At 35.2% G+C, this 22,734-nt stretch overlaps 1 protein-coding gene and 1 long non-coding RNA gene across 2 annotated transcripts in view; both read left to right on the top strand.

The window, feature by feature from the left end:
• The window catches only part of LOC140751782 (uncharacterized), a 592,785-nt gene that overhangs the window by 24,887 nt on the left and 545,164 nt on the right, over positions 1–22,734 (top strand). The gene's annotated exons all lie outside the window — the stretch shown is intronic.
• On the top strand, positions 36–11,732 carry LOC140751712 (cubilin-like). The gene has a single exon (XM_073085738.1). It carries the CDS (start codon positions 36–38, stop codon positions 11,262–11,264), a length of 11,229 nt encoding a protein of 3,742 aa, XP_072941839.1. The 3' UTR covers positions 11,265–11,732.

The raw sequence follows: 22,734 nt of genomic DNA on the forward strand, positions 1-22,734 counted from the left end.
ATAGTATACAGTTAAATGTCGGCCGGACAACAATCATGTCTAAAATAATAATACAATATTCATTTCTCGTGGTGTGGTTTGTGCAATTCAAGTGTGAAGTTTATGAAGACCGCCCGAAAATCAAGAGTTCAGATGGTAATCTTATAATACAGTCTGCCTTTGACAAAAATATTTATTTAAGACCCAACGGACCTCAGTCAGGCATATTTGTTGGTGACGTAAATTTGCTTCAACAATTTTTTTTAAACAGGACCAATGACCTTCGAACAATTGACGATTACCAAAGTATTACAAAGCTTCCCAATGATATCATACAACGGCTGGAAATTTTGGAAAATTTAACAACCAGCTTACAAAATAATTTAACCTACGTGACTTCTCTATCTAGAAGAGTAACCAGGCTGGCCCATAGAGTATCGAGTCTCCAAACATTGGTAAACAGCCTCGGAAAGGACGAATGCGAGTCACAACCGTGCGAACACGGTGGCACATGTTTGAATTTAGCAAATGGATATCATTGCCTGTGTCCGACAAATTGGGAAGGTAAAAATTGCGAAATGGATGTAAATGAGTGTCGAAACTTTGCAGGCACTGATTTGGGATGCCAAAATGGAGCTACATGTATTAATAGGCCCGGTTCATATGAATGTCTTTGCAGACCTCAATGGTTTGGTCTACATTGTACGCGAAAAGCAAAAGATTGTCAAGAAGGTGATTTCGAAATGTGTGGACACGGTATTTGCATAAAAACCGAAACCGGTGAAGGAATTAAATGTATTTGTAATCAAGGCTGGACTAGCAATGGCACAGGTGTTGCATGTTTAACTGACGTCAATGAATGTGATTCAAGCCAAGGTCCACGTTGTTCTATTAACCCGAAAGTAGATTGCATCAATCTACCAGGCTCCTTTCGTTGTGGCCGCTGTCCGCCGGGCTATGACGGAGATGGTTTCGTATGTTACGACATTGATGAATGTACCACTATTCCCAACGGTGGTTGCAGCACGAGTCCAATGGTGGCATGCCATAACACTATAGGTTCTCGTGTTTGCGGATCGTGTCCTTCGGGATATGACGGTGACGGTGTAACATGTACTTGGAGAGGCTCGTGCTTCATCAACCACGGTGGATGTCATCCCTCCGCGCAGTGTGTCGACTCTTCATTATATGGACTACTTCCAGTAGCTCAATGCATATGTCCTGAGGAAATGATTGGAAATGGTATAGGGATTCACGGATGTTACATATCAACTGGCAATAATGTTACCCAGCAATGTGAAGGAAATCCATGTGGACCAAATGGACAATGTCATCCACTTCGTACGGGCTACACATGTATCTGTTTGAAAGGTTACAGGGGTGCACATTGTGATAATAGTGATCTATGCTTAAACAATCCATGTATGAATGGTGGCTCCTGCAGGGTCGACTTGAGATCGGAGTCTGGTTTCAGATGTGAATGCACGGTGCAGTATTCGGGTCCACTTTGTCAGTTGACATCGAAACCTTGTGGAGGGGTGTTAGATGAAGAAGAAGGCAGTATTGCATATCCAATATCGAATACTACATACAAACATAATTCTCGCTGCGCTTGGGTAATACACACAACGCCTGATAAGGTCATAAACGTTACGTTTAGCAAATTCAACTTAGAAAATCATACAGATTGCCTATATGACTTTTTACAAATTCATGACGGTAGGAGTTCTGCGAGTCAGTTAATTGGTCGGTTTTGTGGAAGTACTTATCCAAACGGTGGCCATATTTTATCGAGCCACAATTACTTATATTTTTGGTTTAGATCAGACCGAACAGTTGCGAAAGATGGGTTTGCTCTACATTGGACCAGTGTAAAACCTTTTTGCGGAGGTGAAATAGATGCAACTATCCATGGACATATCAGCTCTCCAGGCTCGCCCAGCAAATATCCACCTAATCGCGATTGTTACTGGCATCTAAGCACCAACTTAGGTAAGAGAATACAATTACATTTCTTTGCTCTGGATATAGAAAGTCATCCAAACTGTAATTTTGATTATTTGGCTATTTATGACGGTGAACATACTACTGACCCTCTGTTAGATAAATTTTGTAACTCAACTCAACCTGCCCCAATACAGTCTGCTGGTTCTGAAATTCTCATTCATTTTCACTCTGATGCATACGGCGCGGGAAATGGATTCCAAATAGCTTTTGCGCCTATTGATGGGGTTCCAGGTTGTGGTGGCTACTATACTGTGGACAGAGGCGAAATTATATCACCGTCATACAACGATAAATACTTAAATAACTTATTGTGCGATTATAAAATTAAAACAAGTCCAGAAACCAAAATTCGTGTTGACTTTAAATCTTTTCGATTGGAGCGGTCGTTCAGATGTAGATACGATTACTTGAAGATATATGATGGACCAACCTCAGAATCACGACTAGTTGGAAAATTCTGCGGTAATACATATCCGAAGTCATACACATCCTCCTCAAACACGCTTTTCCTTCAGTTTAAAACTGACCATAGTATGGGTTCAGACGGCTTTAGAATAACGTATGAAAGCGTTTGTCATTTAACTATAGTAGGCGACAGCGGCATTTTGAAATCTCCAGGCTATCCTTTTAGTTATCCTAATAGTAAAATATGTGAATATATAATAAGAACTAAGCCAGGTAGAGCAATCGTTTTGACATTCCAAGATTTTGATATCGAAGATAATCGTAATTTTAATTGCCAGTATGATAATGTTGAAATACGAGATGGATTAGACCGTAATGCAACATTATTAGGAAAATTCTGTGGTGGCGTTGAACGTATACCTCCTGTTCAAACGTCGTCGCTGAATTATATGTATATTCGATTTAGCACAGACATGAGCATTTCAGGCACCGGGTTCTATGCAAATTATACCACTATAGATATCAATTGCGGAGGAATTTATAGGGAGACGTCGGGTACAATTAATCATCCTTCTCTACGCAATAATTATGGCAATGACGAATCATGTACCTGGATTTTAATAGCCCCCGAAGGAATGCATATTATGTTAACGTGGAATAGATTTGATCTTGAAAATATGCCCAATTGTTACAGCGACTTCGTAGAATTAATTGAAATTGAAACAGACAATACAAACAATACATTGGGAAAGTATTGCGGCACCACTCTACCTCCCGCTTTAACAGTTGTCAGTAATCGTCTTATGATAAGATTCCTATCAGATAACAGTATATCAGAAACTGGATTTTCTCTTTCTTACACATTTTTGGATGAAGAAAGCCATTGTGGTGGATTATATGTCAAAACTCAGGGATACATTTATTCACCTGGATGGCCTCGACAATATGAGGCAAATAAAGATTGTAAGTGGTCTATAAGTGTACCTGTAGGTCAACAAATTTTACTCAACATTACGGATTTTGATCTTGAGCGACCTTTACGTAACAAATGCGATCTTGGTGATTATTTAGAAATTAGAAACGGTCCCTCAAATACTGCACCATTAATTGGAACGTATTGTGGAAAGTTTCAGCAAAAGCAAATCATATCTACGGCTAATTCTGTTTACTTGCATTTCCATTCCGACTTTTATCTCTCTGGAAATGGATTTAAAATTGCTTGGGATGGTTCTTTAAATGGTTGTGGTGGTACACTAACTAGCAGCAGTGGTAGTATTACATCACCTAATTATCCGAATGAATATAACGAAAATTCTGAATGTTTTTATAAAATTGTTGCAAGCAGTGGATCGAGGCTTCGCTTAACCTTTTCGGATTTACAGTTGGAACACACTCAGGACTGTACTGATGACTATGTAGAAATATTTAACGGTCGGGATTCAAATTCCGCCAGCTTTGGAAAATTTTGTCGTATGTCATCGAATCTTAAAAATATAGAAACTACCAGTAATTATGCCTTTATAAAATTTCGTTCCGATTTCCTGTTGAAGGCAAAAGGATTTCTTCTACATTATGAGACAATTTGTAGTACTAATGTAAGTGGTAGTTACGGAGTTATTGAAAGTCCCGGTTTTCCAAACAGTTATCCTATAAATGCTAATTGCACATGGACTATTACTGTTTCAAAAGGAAGTAAAATAAATGTCACTTTTACACACTTTGACATACACAAATTTTACAGGTCATATTATTCTCCATGGCGGAGACATAATACATTGATGATGTCTCCACGGTTGTATGATCGGTTTCGAATTGTAAATTACACCACAGAGAGTAGCTGTGATTCAGACTATTTAGAGATAAAAGAAATTTCGGACAAAACATTTACGAAAAAATTCTGCGGTTTCGCATTACCTCCACAAATACACACACAAAGTAATTCCTTACAAATTAAATTTGTTTCTGGTTTTTATAATACAAACAAGGGCTTCCGCCTGGAATGGATCAGGTCTGGTTGCGGTGGACATATACAAAGAAAATTTGGCACCCTAAAAATAGATAAAAGTGCGATACTTCCAGGAGAAATGGAATGTGAATGGCTAATTGAATCTCCAGTAGGCATGAGCATTACCTTAACTATTTCTGAACTCCTTATGGCTGAATCTACAAATTGTTCTTTAGACGCTTTAGAAGTATACAATGGGCAAAGTGTTTCTTCTCCTCTTATTACAAGAATATGTCATGCGGGTGTAACTGTAGCGTCATCAACGGGAAATTTGATGTATGTTAAGTTTGTAAAAAAATCTCCACTTCGAGACACATATTTTATATCAGTGTTTGAGTCCTCTACTGCTGTTTGTGGCGGTAGAATTGAAGCTTCATCAGGATGGGTTTATTCTAAGAATTATCCAAAAAATTATGATAATAACTTGGACTGCATTTGGTTTATAACAGTACCTATAAATCATCGAATTGAGTTAAATATAGAAAGTCTCGATTTATATGCATCCAGTGATTATGAAGACACCAGCTGTGATGATGTAATTAATGTTTATGATGGGGACGATATAATTAATTCAACGTACACGAATCGTATATGTTCCGAAACAAATGTAACTCAAATAGTTACTAAAGGTAATAATTTAATATTACAGTTCATTACAAATAGTTATGGTACGGCCAAAGGATTCAAAGCTAATTTTACTATGACTTGTGGATCTGTTATCGATGCTCTTTACGATGGTATCATAAAGAATGACAAATATATAAGTCATTCCTCCAAAAATTGTACATGGACTATACTTGCACCCCAATTAACCCAAAAAATTAAATTAACAATTACACATTTATCAACACCACAAAATGTTATAAGTAACAGGCGTTGTCCTTCTTCTTTTGTCAAAGTTTTTGATGGAAACGACGTTAGTGCGCCTCTTATCGGTGAGTATTGTGGTAGTGCAATACCACCTATGTTAGTAAGTCAAGGTAGCGCAATGACTGTTCAGTTTGGAACTCATTCGGACACGATTGATGGTCATTTTTCAGCATATTATTCTTCGCTTACTACTGCCTGCGGTGGAAGTTTGACTTCAGAAGAAGGTAACATTGCTTCACCAAATTATCCTCTTTCGTACCCTGTAAATACAGACTGTGAATGGATATTAAGCACATCTCCAGGTAATCGAGTTTACATAACATTTGAAAAAATTGATTTAGAGTATTCCGAGGGATGTAATGAAGATTACTTGGAAGTGCGTGAAAACAATGGCAGTGGTGAACTCCTAGGCGTGTATTGTGGAAATATTATCCCTTCAAATACTACTGCTTCTACAAAATTGTACATAAAGTTCCATAGCGATAGCAAAAATGTCGGTCAAGGTTTTGTTGTACATTACGGCTTTCTTCATGGCAATGAAATAACCAATTTAGAGGCTGGAGAAGTAACGTCTCCTCTCTATCCTCATCTATATGGAGGTACCGGTGAATATACTTGGCGCATAATTACTACCGGATCTGATAATATACGTATCAGCATAGATCATTTAGAAATACACCAACGCGATGATTTCTGCATTAGTTATTTGGTTATATATGATGGATATGATGAGGATGCTCCGGTACTTGAAAAGCTTTGTGGAATATTTACAAATATGGTAGAGACAAAAAATGTAAAAACAACTTCAAATGTTGCTTATTTAAAATTGGTACTGGACCTTTCAAATACAGGGTCTCTATTTCATTTACAGTGGACTAAGTCTGATAGAAATATAGGAATGGAAGAATCTGAAGATAAAATTAATTGTGGCTCAAATGTCACAAAATTAATATTACCCAACACTACAACAAATTTTCAATCACCGAATTATCCTACTGATTATGAAAACGAGTTAAACTGCGAATGGGTTTTTAAAAGTCTACCTGGACGACATTTAAGACTATATTTTAATGAAATTTCACTTGAAGAAACTACAGGATGTTATGCTGATTATATATCCATTTATTCATCCAATAATTTAATTAATTGGTCGCCCTTAAGAGATCATATTTGTTTATCTGAAACCGTACCGAACTATATAGATTCCTCTACGTACATGAAAGTGAATTTTAAGACGGATCAATCAGTGTCTCGTAAAGGCTTTCAAGCAAGAGTAAAATCTATTTGTGGGGGACTTGTAACGGAACAATCGGGTACAGTTATTGTCACAATGTTAGATGTAAGAGATATTCACGAGGTACCTTTGAAGTGCAACTGGACAATTAAAGTGAGACCTGGACGTAACATAAAATTAAAGTTTGATAATTTTAACATAACCAATGATGGAAACGACTGTGCTACTTATATTACACTGCGAAATGGAGAATCACCTGAAGCACCAATTTTAGGTAAATACTGTGGGTATGATCATGAAAACAGAGACAACATAATAACATCCAGTAACGCTGTCTATGTTACGTATGTACGAACATTACACTTTTTTGTTGTAAGGTTTCAAGGTTTTATTTTGCATTATGAGGAGCAAAATATTGAGTGCGGAGGTACTTCTAGCTTAGACACTGTCCACAATTGGGAAACTATTTCGTCGCCTAATTACCCATACGTTCCCGTACCTTACACTGAATGTGTTTGGGTGTTTTCTGCTACGCCAGGAGAAATTTTAAAAATTGATTTTATAGATCGATTTGATTTGCAGAAAGACGAGTCATGTTCTCAGGAGTTTGTTGAAATCCGAGATGGTTCCTCAGAACACTCGCCTCTCTTAAAACGTGTATGCAATGACCGACCGGAAACTATTAAAACAAGGAATAATTATTTGTATATAAAATATGGCACTCAACTAATTGATCCTAGAAATGGTTTTAAGGCGAATATATCAATTTATTCATGCGGAGGAACTATAGTAGGCAATTTCGGTGAAATAACATCTCCAAATTACCCCCACACGGACTTACATTACGGGACGGTATGTGAATGGCATGTGATATCTGCTACGCGTTATATGATCAAATTCCAATTTAAAGATATAGACCTACCAGAGTCTGAATCTCCATGCGCGACAAAAATTATGATTATGGAGAAAATACCAGCAAACGACACGTTGACAATATTAAAAACAATATGTGATATGGATGACATAAGCGACCCAATTGAATCTTTTACTAATGAAGCTATAATACAACTGCACATTAATAAACCTACCACATATACTCAAATTTCTGATCATAGAGGTTTTAAACTTACATTTAACTCTTCAAGACCGACATGCGGTGGTACCTTAACGACATCCGAAGGTATTTTAACAACTCCAGGCTACCCTCGTGAAAGTACGTCAAGATATTGTCAATGGATAATCATAGTACCAAATAAAAAACGCAGAGTTCGCTTAGAGCTTATCGATATTGATAGAAAAAAACATAACATAGGTTTCTATAATGATAATAGGTTCCGAACACTTATACAACACTTATCACACGAAGAAACATCGAGTACACCAGAATTCATTGAGTCAACAGGAAATAAAATGTCATTGTACTTATTTGTAAAGCCATATGGAACGCTTCATCGCTTTAAAGCAATATTTACTTCTAATGAAGACGCATTATGCGGTGGCGAATTGAGTGGATTAACTGGACAACTACAAGCACCTGATCTGGATAGATCTTATACATGCGAATGGGAATATAATAACTTTGATGTTAATTCGAACGACTTGCTGCAATATCACACTATTTACCTAAATATAAATATTACATCAACACAAACAGGACCTATATGTAGGTACAGTGACTCAGTTTTAAATATTCAAGCCAATGCTGAAAAAGATGGAGTATTATTTTCTAGAAAAATTTGTGATAACAGCACAAATATTTTCTATACGTTACCTATGAGTTCCATACTTATAAAGGCGATACGAAAATATAATTATTTCCTTAATTTCCAATTAGAATGGCATCGGCAACCCTGCGGAGGCATCGTTCATGTAGGACAAGATTCAAGAAATATCTTTAATGTTCCAGTCAATCACACCAATACGTTGCACTGTGGCTGGATTCTTGTGATACCTACTGGTATCCGAGTAGAGATTGAAGTGGAAGGTTCTTTCATGTTAAATTGCGCTGATGAATATTTGCAAATCGGCCCAAGTGGTTCAAATCAATTAGATCATATAATAGGGGATTATTGTAAGAACAGGATGCCTAATAATCCACTTAGTACATCATTCATGTACACACATATTCAGTATCATTCAAAACCTAAAAATTTCACAAACCTGAAAGTTATTACTAGAAGTGTGAGTGATCAATGCGGTGGTGTTCTGTCCATGTCTGATCGCGTTTTTACCTCACCCAATTACCCCAAGGGATATCCTAACAACTTAGAATGTACATGGGAAATTCAAGCTGACTTAGGTAATAGAATATCTTTGCAATTCGTGGATCGGTTAGTTATAGAAGATACCATAAACTGCACCAAAGACGTTTTAATTGTTTATGATTGGAAAGAGGAGGTGTATACCGAAATAGCCAGAATATGTGGTCGCCGCCTAAGAAATGCATTAAATTCCACCGCCAATAAAATGAAAGTTACATTTCGTACAGACGCTTCTATACAATTAGATGGATTTAAAGCCCACTGGGAACCCTTATGTGGAGGAAAGTTCATAGCGACGGAAATAAAACAATTTATTTACAGTCCAGGTTATCCTTATGAATATTCACCCTCTTTAAATTGCGTTTATGAAATATCGGGGTTGGGAAATAAAATATCTTTAATAGTTGAGGATTTTCAATTAGAAGGGACTTATCCGGAGTGTACATATGATAATGTTACTATTACTAGTGAGGAAAGTGGCCAATATTTTTATGAAACATATTGTGGTAAGGAGATGCCAAAACCGATTCATAAATATGACGACATAATAGTAACATTAAAAACAGATTCTTACACTCAAAAGAAAGGATTTAAATTGTCATATTCTATATATATTTGTGGCGGAATCGTAAAAAATACAACTTTAATAAAGTCTACTTCTATGACTTCGTATGCTGATAATATGAATTGTTCATGGAGCATAGAAGCTCCAGTAAATAAAAAAGTTATATTTAAATTTTTATACATATCGCTAGAAAATAGCATGGAGTGTTATAATGATTATATAGGGGTATATGATGGAAAAGAAATAGATCTGAGTAAACGAATAGCATTACTGTGCGGTTTTCTCAATTTGACAAAGACTATCAGAAGCAATGAAAATACAGCACTATTGCAGTTTGTAAGTGATACTAGTGTAAGCTATAATGGTTTTGAAGTTGAAGTATTCTTCAGTTATTCAGAATCAGTTGGCTGTGGAGGTCGCATTAATTTGACATCAGAATCTAGTCAAATCTTGAAATCGCCTCTAATAGGTGGGAATGTAGTTTATGAAAATTATTTGGACTGTCAATGGGATGTGATGGCCCCAACTGACCATGTTATAAAACTGGAATTCAAATCTTTTCATGTGTCTCCCTGTGAAAATGTCAATCAAACAGCTTTAGGTTTCAGTAAATGCGACTGCGATGTTTTGGAGCTCAGAGACGGGATTAATCCAGACAGCATGATTATTGGCAAATATTGTGGTCACACTATACCACCGCAAATAATTTCGTCACGTAATCTACTGAGCTTAAGACTTTCAACTGATGGCGAAATAAATAGTTCAGGTTTTCAAGTACTGTTAACAATACAAAGATCTATGTGTAAACAATCCACAATATCCGTAAGTCACTCGGTACAACGTTGGACTTCTCCTGGATACGAAAGTGGTTCAATTCCACGCGGTATACATTGCACTTATGACTTGGATACAAGTCAGGAGCCATATTCTACTGTCCAAGTTACAATTCATAATCTAGACATTGAACCTAAAACTAGTAATAAATGTTATAAAGATAAACTTGTCATAATTGGCCATTCGAAACCACATAACGTGTCTCTTGGACAGAGCTACATTGTCGGTGAGTATAATGACGATTTTTTTTCTCATCCGAATTTTTATGACAATACACTTAGTTTTCCAATTCAATTTGAACTATGTGGTCTCGTAAGATCTGTAGATTTTTATGTACAAGGAAAGATAAGTATTAATTTATTCACTTCACCAGAAAGTGTTTTGCAGAACCACAGGGGGGTCGAATTAGAGGTGAAATATTTGGGATTCTGTGGAAGAAACTACACAGGAACTCAAGGTAGAATACAATCTAGCTTCGAAAATGATTTGGTAAATTTAGAGGAAAGAAACTGCTATACTCTCATTACAGCTCCAATAAATCATACCATATCGGCTTACTTTATAAATGTGGGGCCGGAATATTTTGACGAAAATGTGTTTCTAAAAATATTTGATGGAAATAATACAGACTCAGATTTATTATTAAAGGCATCAAAACTTTACGTTGATACACCGTTATTTTCAACTGGTCGTTATTTACTCCTCCATAATCGTGCAAAAGGTTTTAATATATTTACATATGATATATACTATGTTACAACTGATCGAGGTCGAGGCTGTGGGGGGACCATATTTAATGAATTTGGTAAAGTCACTAGTCCTTTATATCCCGAAATCTACCGTAAAGAAAGTACTTGCCAGTGGGACATTGAGACCCCCGTTGGTACACGGGTAATGTTACGTTTTACCGTTTTTGATTTAGGAATAGCTTGCAATAAAAACTACGTTGAGTTACAAGACAAAACTGGAAATTCGCTCGGCCAATATTGCGACGAGGTTCCCGCAGACCATATTAGCACCGACAATTTTATAAGAATCGTATTCGTTACGACGAGGAATAATGGTGGAACAGGCTGGTCGGCAGATTTTATAGGTATTGTCTAGAACTCTTTATTATTTATTAGGACGATAGGACGAAATTTAATATGTTTTTATTAATTTTCATATTTACAAACGAAAGTATAACTGTATTTATAATAAATTAAATTTATATTTAAGTGATAAATGTGCAACAATAGCCCTAAGTACGTAGCATTATTTAATTTTAATAGATTTATGTTCAGAATATTATAATATGTCTAGATTTCTTTGTTTTCAGAAAAGGCATGTATCTAACATAGTATAAGGCTTTTAGAAAAATTCATGTAAATTTTGCAGGTTAACTGTAATTAATAACAGATTCGATTTGTTTTGGAATGTATCTACCTATAATCTTATTTTAACGTGGTTAACTAAGTAATTTTACTATGTTTGTAAAGATAGAGTATCGCTTGGATAATTTGGAATTCAACTCAAAAATCTTTTATTAGCCTGTTATGCTTAATGTAATGTTTTTTAATAAAATAAATATATATTATTAATTACCTTTTTTATTTTGAAATTGATTCCTTTATTACATAATATAGTCCGACAAACTATTCTGTGCGTGTGGCGGTTTTCAGTCATTTTGAGCGAGTGATTTGTTAATTTTCGCAAATATTATTTTTAGCTTTTACGTTAATTTAATTAAGAAAATGACGATCTTAAGATCTATTGGGTCGTTCGGAAAGTCATTTCATTTTTTCCCGATAGAGGATTTAATTGTATTTTTTCACAGCTAACTTCACACTTAAGTCGCATTGTCATTATATATTTTTACAGCTGATATAGCAAGGCTTGTGTGTGAATAAGTTCAATTGATTTTATGCAATAGTTTTTGGTGGGTGCCCTTAAATATGGAGAGCAATAAGCAGCACTTTCGTCATATTTTACTTTTTTACTATAGAAAAGGTAAAAATACTGTTCAAGTCAGAAAAAAAACTAATGGGTATGGAGAAGATGTGCTGTCAGTACGCCAGTGGCAGAACTGGTTTACAAAATTTAGATCCGGTAATTTTGAAGTCGAAGATGCACCACGTTCTGGTAGGCCGATTAAGGCTGATAAAGGCATTAGTTAATGCAAACAGGCCAATAACAATACGTGAGATCGGCCAGAGTTTAAATTTATGGAAATAAACTGTTTATGACCACTTGAAAGGCCTGGGTTTAAGCTTGAAGTTCGATATATGAGTCCCCCGATTTCTCACGATGAAAAATTTGCGTCGTCACGTTGACGTCTATGATCTGCTAAGGCGTGGATTTAAGCTTGAAGTTCGATATATGAGTCCCCCGATTTCTCACGATGAAAAATTTGCGTCGTCGCGTCGACCTCTATGATCCGCTCCCGAAACGGCACGAAAATGATCCATTTTTGAAGCGAATAAGTTACTCTACCACACCTACCTAGATTCCACCTACCTATATTCTCCAAATCTGGCGCCTTCCGATTATTATTTTTTCCGATCACTGCAATATTTTTTGGACAGTAAAATCTTTACTTGAAATAAAGAGGTCAAAAATCACCTGCAACAGTTTTTTGCAAGAATCGACCAAACAAATGAAGAACGTGGAATCACGCTCCTACCAGAAATATGGCTTAAGGTGTTGGGCCAAAATGGCCAATATATAATTTTATAAAATATTTATTAATTATAAGAAAATTAATTGTCTTTCACAAAATAAACAAAATGACTTTCCGAACAACCCAATAGTATAACTATATTTGTCAAAAAAATAAAAAGAGGTACGTTATATTTTTATTATATTATTTAAATTTACTATTACAATTTATTCACATCTTTCTACAAGATAATTTATTTACAATTATAGTTACTATATATATGAAATTGTATGTAATAAAATAAACTATAAACTAAAAAAGGACTTATTTACAAAATATACAAGAAAACTATAAATAAAATACGTTATGATATGCAAAATATTGACAAAAACATTCGTTGTTCTTTTTACCCGACTGCCAAGGAAGGGTTATGTTTTTCGCGCGTATCTTGTATGTTTGTCTTTCTTTATTTGATCCGATCTAACAAACGGGTGGATGAATTTCAACAGTTAAGGTGTCATTATATTTGTTTCAATGAGCCGAGTGTCCTTAGATAGGTGTTAGTAAAAAAAAATCAAAACGGCGGATTTTTGGCGCGAAATAGTAACACATTTAAAAAAAAAAGTTATCCGAACCTATCGAGTAGGGTATCAAATGAAAGGAAATTAAACGGAGATTACAAAAACATTTGTATATATATAAAACAGCAAGGTGACTGACTGACTGACTAACTAAATGACTTTTTCATTTTTCAGAAATCAACGTACAGCCTAAACCAAGGATCTTACAGTTCTGAAATTTTGCACATAGGTTCTCTATATAGCGTGAATAAGTACTAAGAAAGGCCTTTTGGAAATTCTACCCTTAAGAGGGTAAAATAGGGCAAAACAGTTTTTTTGAAATTCTTTAATTTTGAAGCAACTACTATAAAATTTTATATTTGGCTTTCTGGATAGGAACAAGGACGCACTAATTTATCCCCCTCCGAAAAATCAACCCTGTAGAGAGTAAAATAAGGGTTAAAAGTTCATTTGAACAATCGTCAATTTTGAAGCAAACACTGAAATTTTGTATCAGGCTTGTTAGATAAAAATAATGAAATTCTACCTCTAACGAGGTAAAATAATGACCGAAACTTTGATTTAATGAAGTTATATATTTTATAGACCGTAAATGGTGGATTTTTTTCGCGAAATAGTAACACGTTTTAAAAAAAGTTAACCAAACCTATCGAGTAGGGTGTCAAAATAAAGGAAATTAAGAGGAGATTACACATACATTATATAATATATCTTATATATAAAATTCTCGTGTTAGTTACCGTACTCCTCCGAAACGACTTCACCGATTTTTACCTAATTTTATATACATATTCAGTAGATCGGCCACTATCTATTTTTTTTTACCCCTAATTGATAAGGGTTGTTCACCCTTAACATTTTTTAATTTTTATGGCAACACAACGTTTGCCGGGTCAGCTAGTACATATATGCTCGTATATACACATCGAGATGACTGTCTGACTAAATAAGTGAGTTGCTGTGCCAGAGATCAACGCAAAGGGAAACCGCTGAACTTAAGCGTGCGTGAATTTTACACATAGGTTCTTTATATAGCGTAAATGAGCACTACGAGGTTAAAATAGGATAATATTGTTAGGACATCTATTGTTTTTGAAGCAGAAACCTACTATGAAATTTTGTATTTGGCTTTCTGGATAAAAATAATGAAATGCCTATTTCACTGCTTTTGGAAATTCTACTTCAACCTTTTTGGTGCAGTCGGGTTTTTGATTTTTTAAATTAATTACTTGTTTAATTCGTAGTTTTGACAACGTGGCAATAATACAATGGCCTTGCCACGGGTTTTGTCGGTTGTTGGGTTTTACATGGTTGGGTTGGCTTTTATAAAATAATGGTAACAAATGAGCAGACAGTCAGCCTAACTTGCAGCTGATAAGTATGTTGTCAGACCATTACTACCGTAGTGCTGGCATGGATCTCCGCCATAGACTTAGAATTTTTTCGCTTGGTCTCCACTCAGACTAAAAGCAATTTAGGGCATAGTCCACCAAGCTGCCCAAATGCGAGTTGGTAGACTTCACACACTCTTGAGAACTTAACACGTTAACAGTTCGGTATACCCTATGTGGTACACGAGGAGCGGTTCCGTTGAGTTCGTGTACCCTATGAGGTACACGAGCCCTGTGTTACTTTAGGGGCTCTCGATCCATGGACTTGTCAAATAAGCTAGTGTTTTCTTTGTGGACTTGTGGCCAAGGATCTAATAAATAGAAAATGTCAAAAACATGTCATATTTTATAACAGTGTTGCTATAACAACACAAAATGAAAAAACGTAGTAAAAAATAAACAAAATTTTATTGGTGAACTTGAACTTTAGAAAAACAATCAATACAGTATGATTTTTTGAAGGTGGTAGAACCCTTTGTGGTTCGACTCCGGCGGCACCACCGCCACACCTATTTCTACCTAATAACAGCAGTGTTAAGCGCTGCTGTGTTCCGGTTTGAAGGGTGTGGTAAGGGAGACAGACTTTTCCGAGGCGTTCCAGCTCAGTCCTCAGGGGTAGCGGCGCATCTGTGGCCGACTTCAGGTAGGAATATCTAATCCTATCTGGGGTTGATTACAGATGTCCATGGGCGGCAGTAGCCACTTACCATCAGGTGGACTGCATGCTCGTCTGCTACTCTTATATTATATAAAAAAAAAAAAAAAAAAAAAAATTACAAATTTTATATTGCGTTGATACCCTTTTAGCTTTGGCCCGTGCGAACGGAGCAAGCCTACCTTCATCAAGGAGGTTTTGGTAGCATCCTACGCAGCGTCTTCGGATGTAACGAGATCCTTTTTTGCCCAAAGTCTCCAAAAAATGTGGGTTTGTCTGCGACGTATTTGAATTTGTCAGTCGTCTTGATGATAACACCCTGGTAATCCCGATGGTCCTGCTAAACCTAATGACACCGAAGACCCTGATTGTGACTTTTCCGTGCTGGAAGAACGTATTTCACTTGATTGGTGTGCACATTCGGGCTGTAACAGGTTTTTGCAATTGCTTCATGTGCTGTTAGAATGCTCAGTTTGTTTCTCGTTCCGGGATGTATCTCGTTATAAATAATCGTAGAGTTCACCACTAGATTCACCACTAGTAGATTCTTCAATTTCTGTCCCGACTTCTAAATACGTTTCTCCATCTTCATTCTTCGTCGTCTTGGTCTTCTTCCTGATCCAATGATTCTATGATTTCGTCTTCACAATCAGACTCTTCTAAGATTCTTCGAATATCTTCCTCACTATTTTTTCTTGACATTTCAACAATTAACAAATATCCAAGAAAAAACACCAGCACTTGTACGCGAGTTATATAATGTGTCGGGATGCAGCAGCCAGGATACAGAAAGACCGAATTATTTTATTATATATATATAATCCTGAACTTACCACTGACTGACTGACATGCCGTTCTCCATGATGCCGTCTAGGAGCGACTTTGTTGTCTATGGCGGGTTTTCTCCTCTCCCCCCCGAGGCAAAGGGAAAAATATGAGATGCCATAGATTCAAGATGGCGGCCGATTTAAAATTTTTAACTTTTTTATTTATTGACTTTATGCTGATGTTTGTTTCTTTTTCGAATAATATTCGGGTGGGTGTTACGATGAAATTGGAAAAAAATGAAAAACCAAGATGGCCGCCGAGATATTTGAGTTTGAAATTTTTCAATTTTCGAGGTGTTTTTGGGAGGTCGTATCTCTTGGGATTTTTAATATTTTGTTGCCATTTTTTTAAATTTACTCGGATATATCCTCAATTTTGCCAAATTGGATTTATTTATTTTTTCAACAAGATGGCGGGTCGTCTGTTAGGCGATTTGTAAAATGTACGAAAAAACGGATTTTTTTAAGTGAAATATTCGGAGGTTGGCAACGTTTGAGCGATTTGCTTTGTTCGGGGCGGTCGTGGGGCTCGGTCCGAAGTGTTGCCAGGTTTGAGTTTTTTTCTCCCCACTCTTACAATTTTTCAAACTTTTCATTCAAAAATATGAAAAAAAGGAGAAATATTTTTGATGAAAATTTTTCACTGGAATATTTTTATTGGCTGTCGTAATGACATTTGACCATTTTCGTCGATGTCGACTGGCAACACTGGCCGCAGGATTTTTTTTTCAGTTTTACGAAAAATCGACTTCATCGACCTAAAGGAGTGGTGGGGGGTGGGTTTGATGTATGAGTGGAATTTTTTATTTGCCTCCGTGTCTATGGGAAAAATCTGAAACTTTCAAAATTCAAGATGGCGGCCGAGCTGGATTGGGCAACATTTTTTTTTTATTTTGCACCTATCCAAGATCGGTATCGTTTCCGGCTAACTTGAGGGCGACTGATACGATGAAATTAGAAAAAGTTGAAAAACAAGATGGCCGCCGAGATACTTGAGTTTGAAATTTTTCATTTTTCGAGGTGTGTTCGCGGGGTGGCACTGATGTGTTTTTTTAAATATTTTTTTTATTTTTTTCGTTTTTTTTTTTCGGATATATGCTCGATTTTATCAAATTGGATTTATTTAATTTTTTAACCAGATGGCGGATCGTTCGTCAGGCAATTCGTAAAATGTATGAAAAAATGCATTTTTTGAAGTGAAATATTTTGAGGTTGGCAACATTTTAGCGAATCGCCTTGTATGGGGCGGTTGTGGAGCGTGACTTGAAGTGTTGCCAGGTTTAGGTTTTTTTTTCTTTGTTCATACTTTTTTTGGAACTTTCCATTCAAAAATGTAAAAAGTAGAAGGAGAAACATTTTTAATGAAAATATTTTACATGGATATTTGTCAGGGGGGTCGTAATGACATTTGACCATTTTCATCCAAATAAACTGGCAACACTGGGAACTAGATTTTTTTTTTCACTTTTTTGACATTTCGAGTAGCCCAGCCTAAACTATTGGTGGGGGGTAGTAATAATGTATGAGATATTTTTTTGGTATATTATGGTGGTTATAGGAAAAATGGGAAACATACAAAATTCAAGATGGCGGCCCTCCTGCGATTTTCAACTTTTTTTTTATTCTGCGCGCCTACCTGAGATTGGTATCATTTTCGGCTAATTATGGGACGAATGTTACGATAAAATTAGAAAAAAATGGAAAAACAAGATGGCCGCCGAGATATTTGAGTTTGAAATCTTTCATTTTTCGAGTTGTGTTTGCGGGGTCGTAGCGCGGTGGTTCTGTTGATATTTTTTCGATATTTTTATTTTATTCGCCGGTGTGTATCCTCAATTTTATCATATGGCAAAATTATTTTTTTTAAACCAGATGGCGCACCTTGTGTCAGCCATTTTGTAAAATGTACGAAAAAATGCATTTTTCGAAGCAAAATAATTTGAGGTTGGCAACATTTGAGCGAGTCGCTTTGTATCGGGCGGTCATGGAGCTCGACTCGAAGTGTTGCCAGGTAAAGTTTTTTTTTTCACCTTTCATACATTTTTTGGAACTTTTCATTCAAAAATGTGAAAAGTAGAAGGAGAAATATTTTTAATTAAATTTTTTCACAGGACTATTTTTTATGGGTGCCGTAATGACATTTGACCATTTTCGTCTTAATCGACTGGCAACACTGGGATACAGATTTTTTTTTTCACGATTTTCACTTTTTGAGTACTTGGGCGGAAACCGTAGACAGAGCATATAAGTTATGTATGGGAGATATTTTTTATTTCAAATGGACCCTATGTAAAAAATCGAAAATCCAATGTTGCCATATACAAAAAAAATGTTTTCATACAAATGCATTTTCTACAGGATTATCGAAGATTTCAGGCTGTTGCCACCATTTGACGTCATTTTTTTGTACGAGACGCTTAATGGCACTTATAGACTGTACCATTGTGTAAAAAAATATTTCAGTGTTGCCATACAAAAAATAAAAATTTTCATACATGTGCATTTTTGTATGTCACATTTCAAGCTGTTGTAAATTTTTGACAACGTTATAATGTATGACGTGTTTGTATGTACTAATAGACTGCACATTTTGGTAAAAAAATATTTTTGTGTTGCCATACAAAAAATATTAATTTTCATACATATATATTTTTGTATGTAATATTTCAAGCTGTTGTCTTGTATTGGTAACATTAGAATGTATGAGGCGTTTGTTGGTACTAATATTGTGCACATTTTGATTAAAAAATATCTTAGTGTTGCCATACAAAAAATAATAATTTTCATACATTTGTATTTTTGTATGTGGTGTTTCGGGCTGTTGTCTCCCTTTAAAGACCACCACCATCATGCCCAGCATCACTTAACGTCAGTTTTCTGTATGAGGCGTTTAATGGTACTTATAGACTGTACATATTGGTGGAAAAATATTTCAGTGCTGCCATACAAAAAATAATAATTTTCATACATGTGCATTTTTGTATGGCACATTTCAAGCTGTTGTAAATTTTTGACTACGTTATAATGTATCACGCGATTGTAGGTACTAATAGACTTCACATTTTGGTAACAAAATATTTAAGTGTTGCCATATAAAAATAATAATTTTCATATATATGTATTTTTGTATGCAATATTTCAAGCTATTGTCTTCTGTTGATATCATTAGAATGTATGAGGCGTTTGTAGGTACTAATATTCTGCACATTTTGATAAAAAATATTTTAGAGTGGCCATACAAAAAATAGTAATTTTCATACATTTGTATTTTTGTATGTGGTGTTTCGTGCTGTTGTCTCCCTTTAAATACCACCACCACCAAGCCCAGCATCACTAAACGTCCGTTTTCTGTATGAGGCGTTTAATGGTAGTTATAGACTGTATAAATTGGTGGAAAATTATTTCAGTGTTGCCATATAAAAAATAATAATTTTCATACAAGTGTATTTTTGTATGTCATATTTCAAGCTGTTGTTTCCTTTTGATGTCATTCCAATGTATGAGGCGTTTGTAGATACTAGAAGTATTAACATTTGAGTAAAATAATATTTCAGTGTTCCCGTACAAAAAAATATAATTTTCATACATATGCATTTTTGTATGTTATATTTCAAGCTTTTGTATATTTTTGACAACCTTATAATGTATGACGCGATTGTAGGTACTAATAGACTTCACATTTTGGTAACAAAATATTCAAGTGTTGCCATACAAGAAATAATAATTTTCATATATGTATATGTATTTTTGTATGCAATATTTCAAGCTGTTGCCTTCTATTGATATCATTAGAATGTATGAGGCGTTTGTAGGTACTAATATTCTGCACATTTTGATAAAAAAATATTTTAGTGTTGTCATACAAGAAATAACAATTTTTATAAATAGTTATTTTTGTATGTAATATTTCAAGCTTTTGTCTCCTTATTATGTCTATAAAATATGTATGGCTTATAGACAAAAAAATCACGACCCAAATTCTTGGTATTTTGCAAATATTAACTCATATCTTTTCCAAACAGCCCCAATCAGAATTAATAAAACTTCAATATAGGGGAAAAAATGTAAAAAAATTTTGCACGCAAAACTAAAGAAGACAACCGTTCCGCGAGCTGCTTTAGCAGCGAGCGCACACAAGCGATACCTAGTTACTTATATAAACGTATTTAATCAAAACAGAATATTACATGTTTTGAATTAAATCTAACCTAAATTAAAACTAACTATCCTAAGTGGTGACTTGCTGGGGCAATGTTAGCGCCCAGAGTGAATTCCCACGTTCGGGACTATACAGTGGAAACGGAGCGGTGGTGCGGAGTCAGCGTTCCCACGGCACGGCGGCGGTGCACGATCAGATGTCTTCTTGATAATTTTGTTTAAGGCGAATTTCTAACTATGGTGATTAAGGCCAATATATAACACGCAAGTAAATATCGATAATGTGAATGTTGACAGTGAACTTTTTATTAACACAATAATAATTATTATTGACGGTAGGATGATATTTTTCTGTAACAGTGTGAACTATGTTGCGTTATTCATTGTCTATGACCAGTAAACTAAACGTATGCCAACTGGCACTCTCATAAGTCCATGATACACGCTAAGGGTACACGGTGATTTTATATCATAAGTCCGTGTACCGCCCGGTGTACACGGATATATCGGTCATCGACCTTTACTTTGTTATTTTTATGCACAATTCGCTAAGTGGACATGAATAATGATCAAAAAATATATAATGACATATGGACATTGGACGTATTTCGGAAGGCTTGTATGGGGACTGTTAACGTGTTAAATACGCGATCCAGAATAACTTTCAACCGCTCACGATTCACCTCAAAGTCTTAGGCTGTCATGGGTGTATGATTTATACAATTTTGCCGCCCAAGAAAAAGTTCGATGATACATAGTTTTTCAGGTTTTCATATTGTCTAAAACGTGCTATCAGATATTAGGGCAATTGGCTACTTGACACTTTTTGGGAAAGTGTTTTAATGAATTAGTATACGTATTATATATGCCTTTCATTGATCACTTTTTCGAAAAAAGGGCTATTCATTAATAAAAATCGAACTTTCTTTACGGTGAACGGAACGTCGCGTTAAATCAGGCGGTCAAGTGTCATTTTGTGGCGGAACGTCATTACACTGTAAACAAACAACGCTTAGAAGAAAATTGAGAGTTATTTAGCTATTATAACTAAAATTTAAATAAATGACAAGTTATAAGACGTTTGCAGTGACGATGTGTACAAGTACGATCGTAACAAATTTGCTTATACAAGTTCCGAAACCCAAATCTCATAAACATTAAAGAACTTGCAGATTCTTATATGTTTAAATCCTCTGTTTGCAAGCACTGACATTTTATACTATCTATGTAAGAGAAGTATTATTGAAAAAAAGGAATAAATTTAGTAACTCTCGAGTGATTCGTCAATTCCAAATCATTGGAACGGGACGTAATCAAAACAAAACAGCAAGTGGAAGTATTCATATATTTAATATATTATATAGATGTCTATGATAAGAATAGAATTATAAGACGTCTATGAGAATTCTATTTTAAGGGCCCATTCTGTAATTAATAGGACACAATTAAACTATTTCATGACTGTGTTATTATTGATGGTGCATGTGCACTGATTAAGTTACAGGACTGTATAATTAAAAATACATGATTTCTCTAAAATTAGTATTTTATTAACCGATTTCTTTGTTTATTTGGTTTATATGGTTCTATTAGTGAGTACACACAGTAGAACTTTTGTATATATTTATCATATGTTACAGTTACAATAATTACTACAGATCACCTAAGCTAAATTTTTGTGCTGCTTGCGTGTCTGCTTTTCTTCATTACTAAAATTATTTTCTGCAACAAATGGATATATATTTTTATCACTGTCATTTTCAGAATTAAATTGCAATGCAATAATAGGAACTGTATGGTCACTTTTCTTCCTTCATCTTGTTGGGTAGGTTACGCAAGTAAAGAAGTACTATTTCCCGTGTACTTTACTTTATGTATTTCAGACTGGTGCCCACTTTCGAAACTTTTGGCTCCTCACTTCTTCTAGGCAGGACAGTCATCACATTTTCATTTTCATTGATGTACCTTGTGTTCAGGACAACTTTTACTTTTCATGAAATACAAACTTGCCTTCCTCTTAAACTGCACATACTCTATAACGTTGTCACTATACGATTGTCGGGAAGATCTGTAAATATAAATATAACCAATTAATAACCTTAAAACAGTTCACATAAGAATATAAGTATATTTAAAAAAATCTTAATAATTACTTGAAGACAACCTTTCTTCTGTCTGAAGTCAGTTAAGAAATGTTTTAATTGTCCGATATGATTAAATGTAAATATAAAGAAGGTTTTACTTACGTTGTTTATTTGATATTTCCATAGGTTATCTCACGGAAGTTTTTGTATCCATTTTTATTTATTACACTGCATATATGG

This window comes from Epargyreus clarus, unplaced genomic scaffold (assembly GCF_041222505.1).
Source record: "Epargyreus clarus isolate Ecla_fem2 unplaced genomic scaffold, WU_Ecla_fem_2.2 ptg000023l, whole genome shotgun sequence".
In the NCBI taxonomy this organism is placed as follows: Eukaryota; Metazoa; Arthropoda; class Insecta; order Lepidoptera; family Hesperiidae; genus Epargyreus; species Epargyreus clarus.

Excerpts from the sequence above, each read along its gene's own strand:
- LOC140751712 (XM_073085738.1), top strand. The coding sequence starts at position 36 with ATGTCTAAAATAATAATACAATATTCATTTCTCGTGGTGTGGTTTGTG.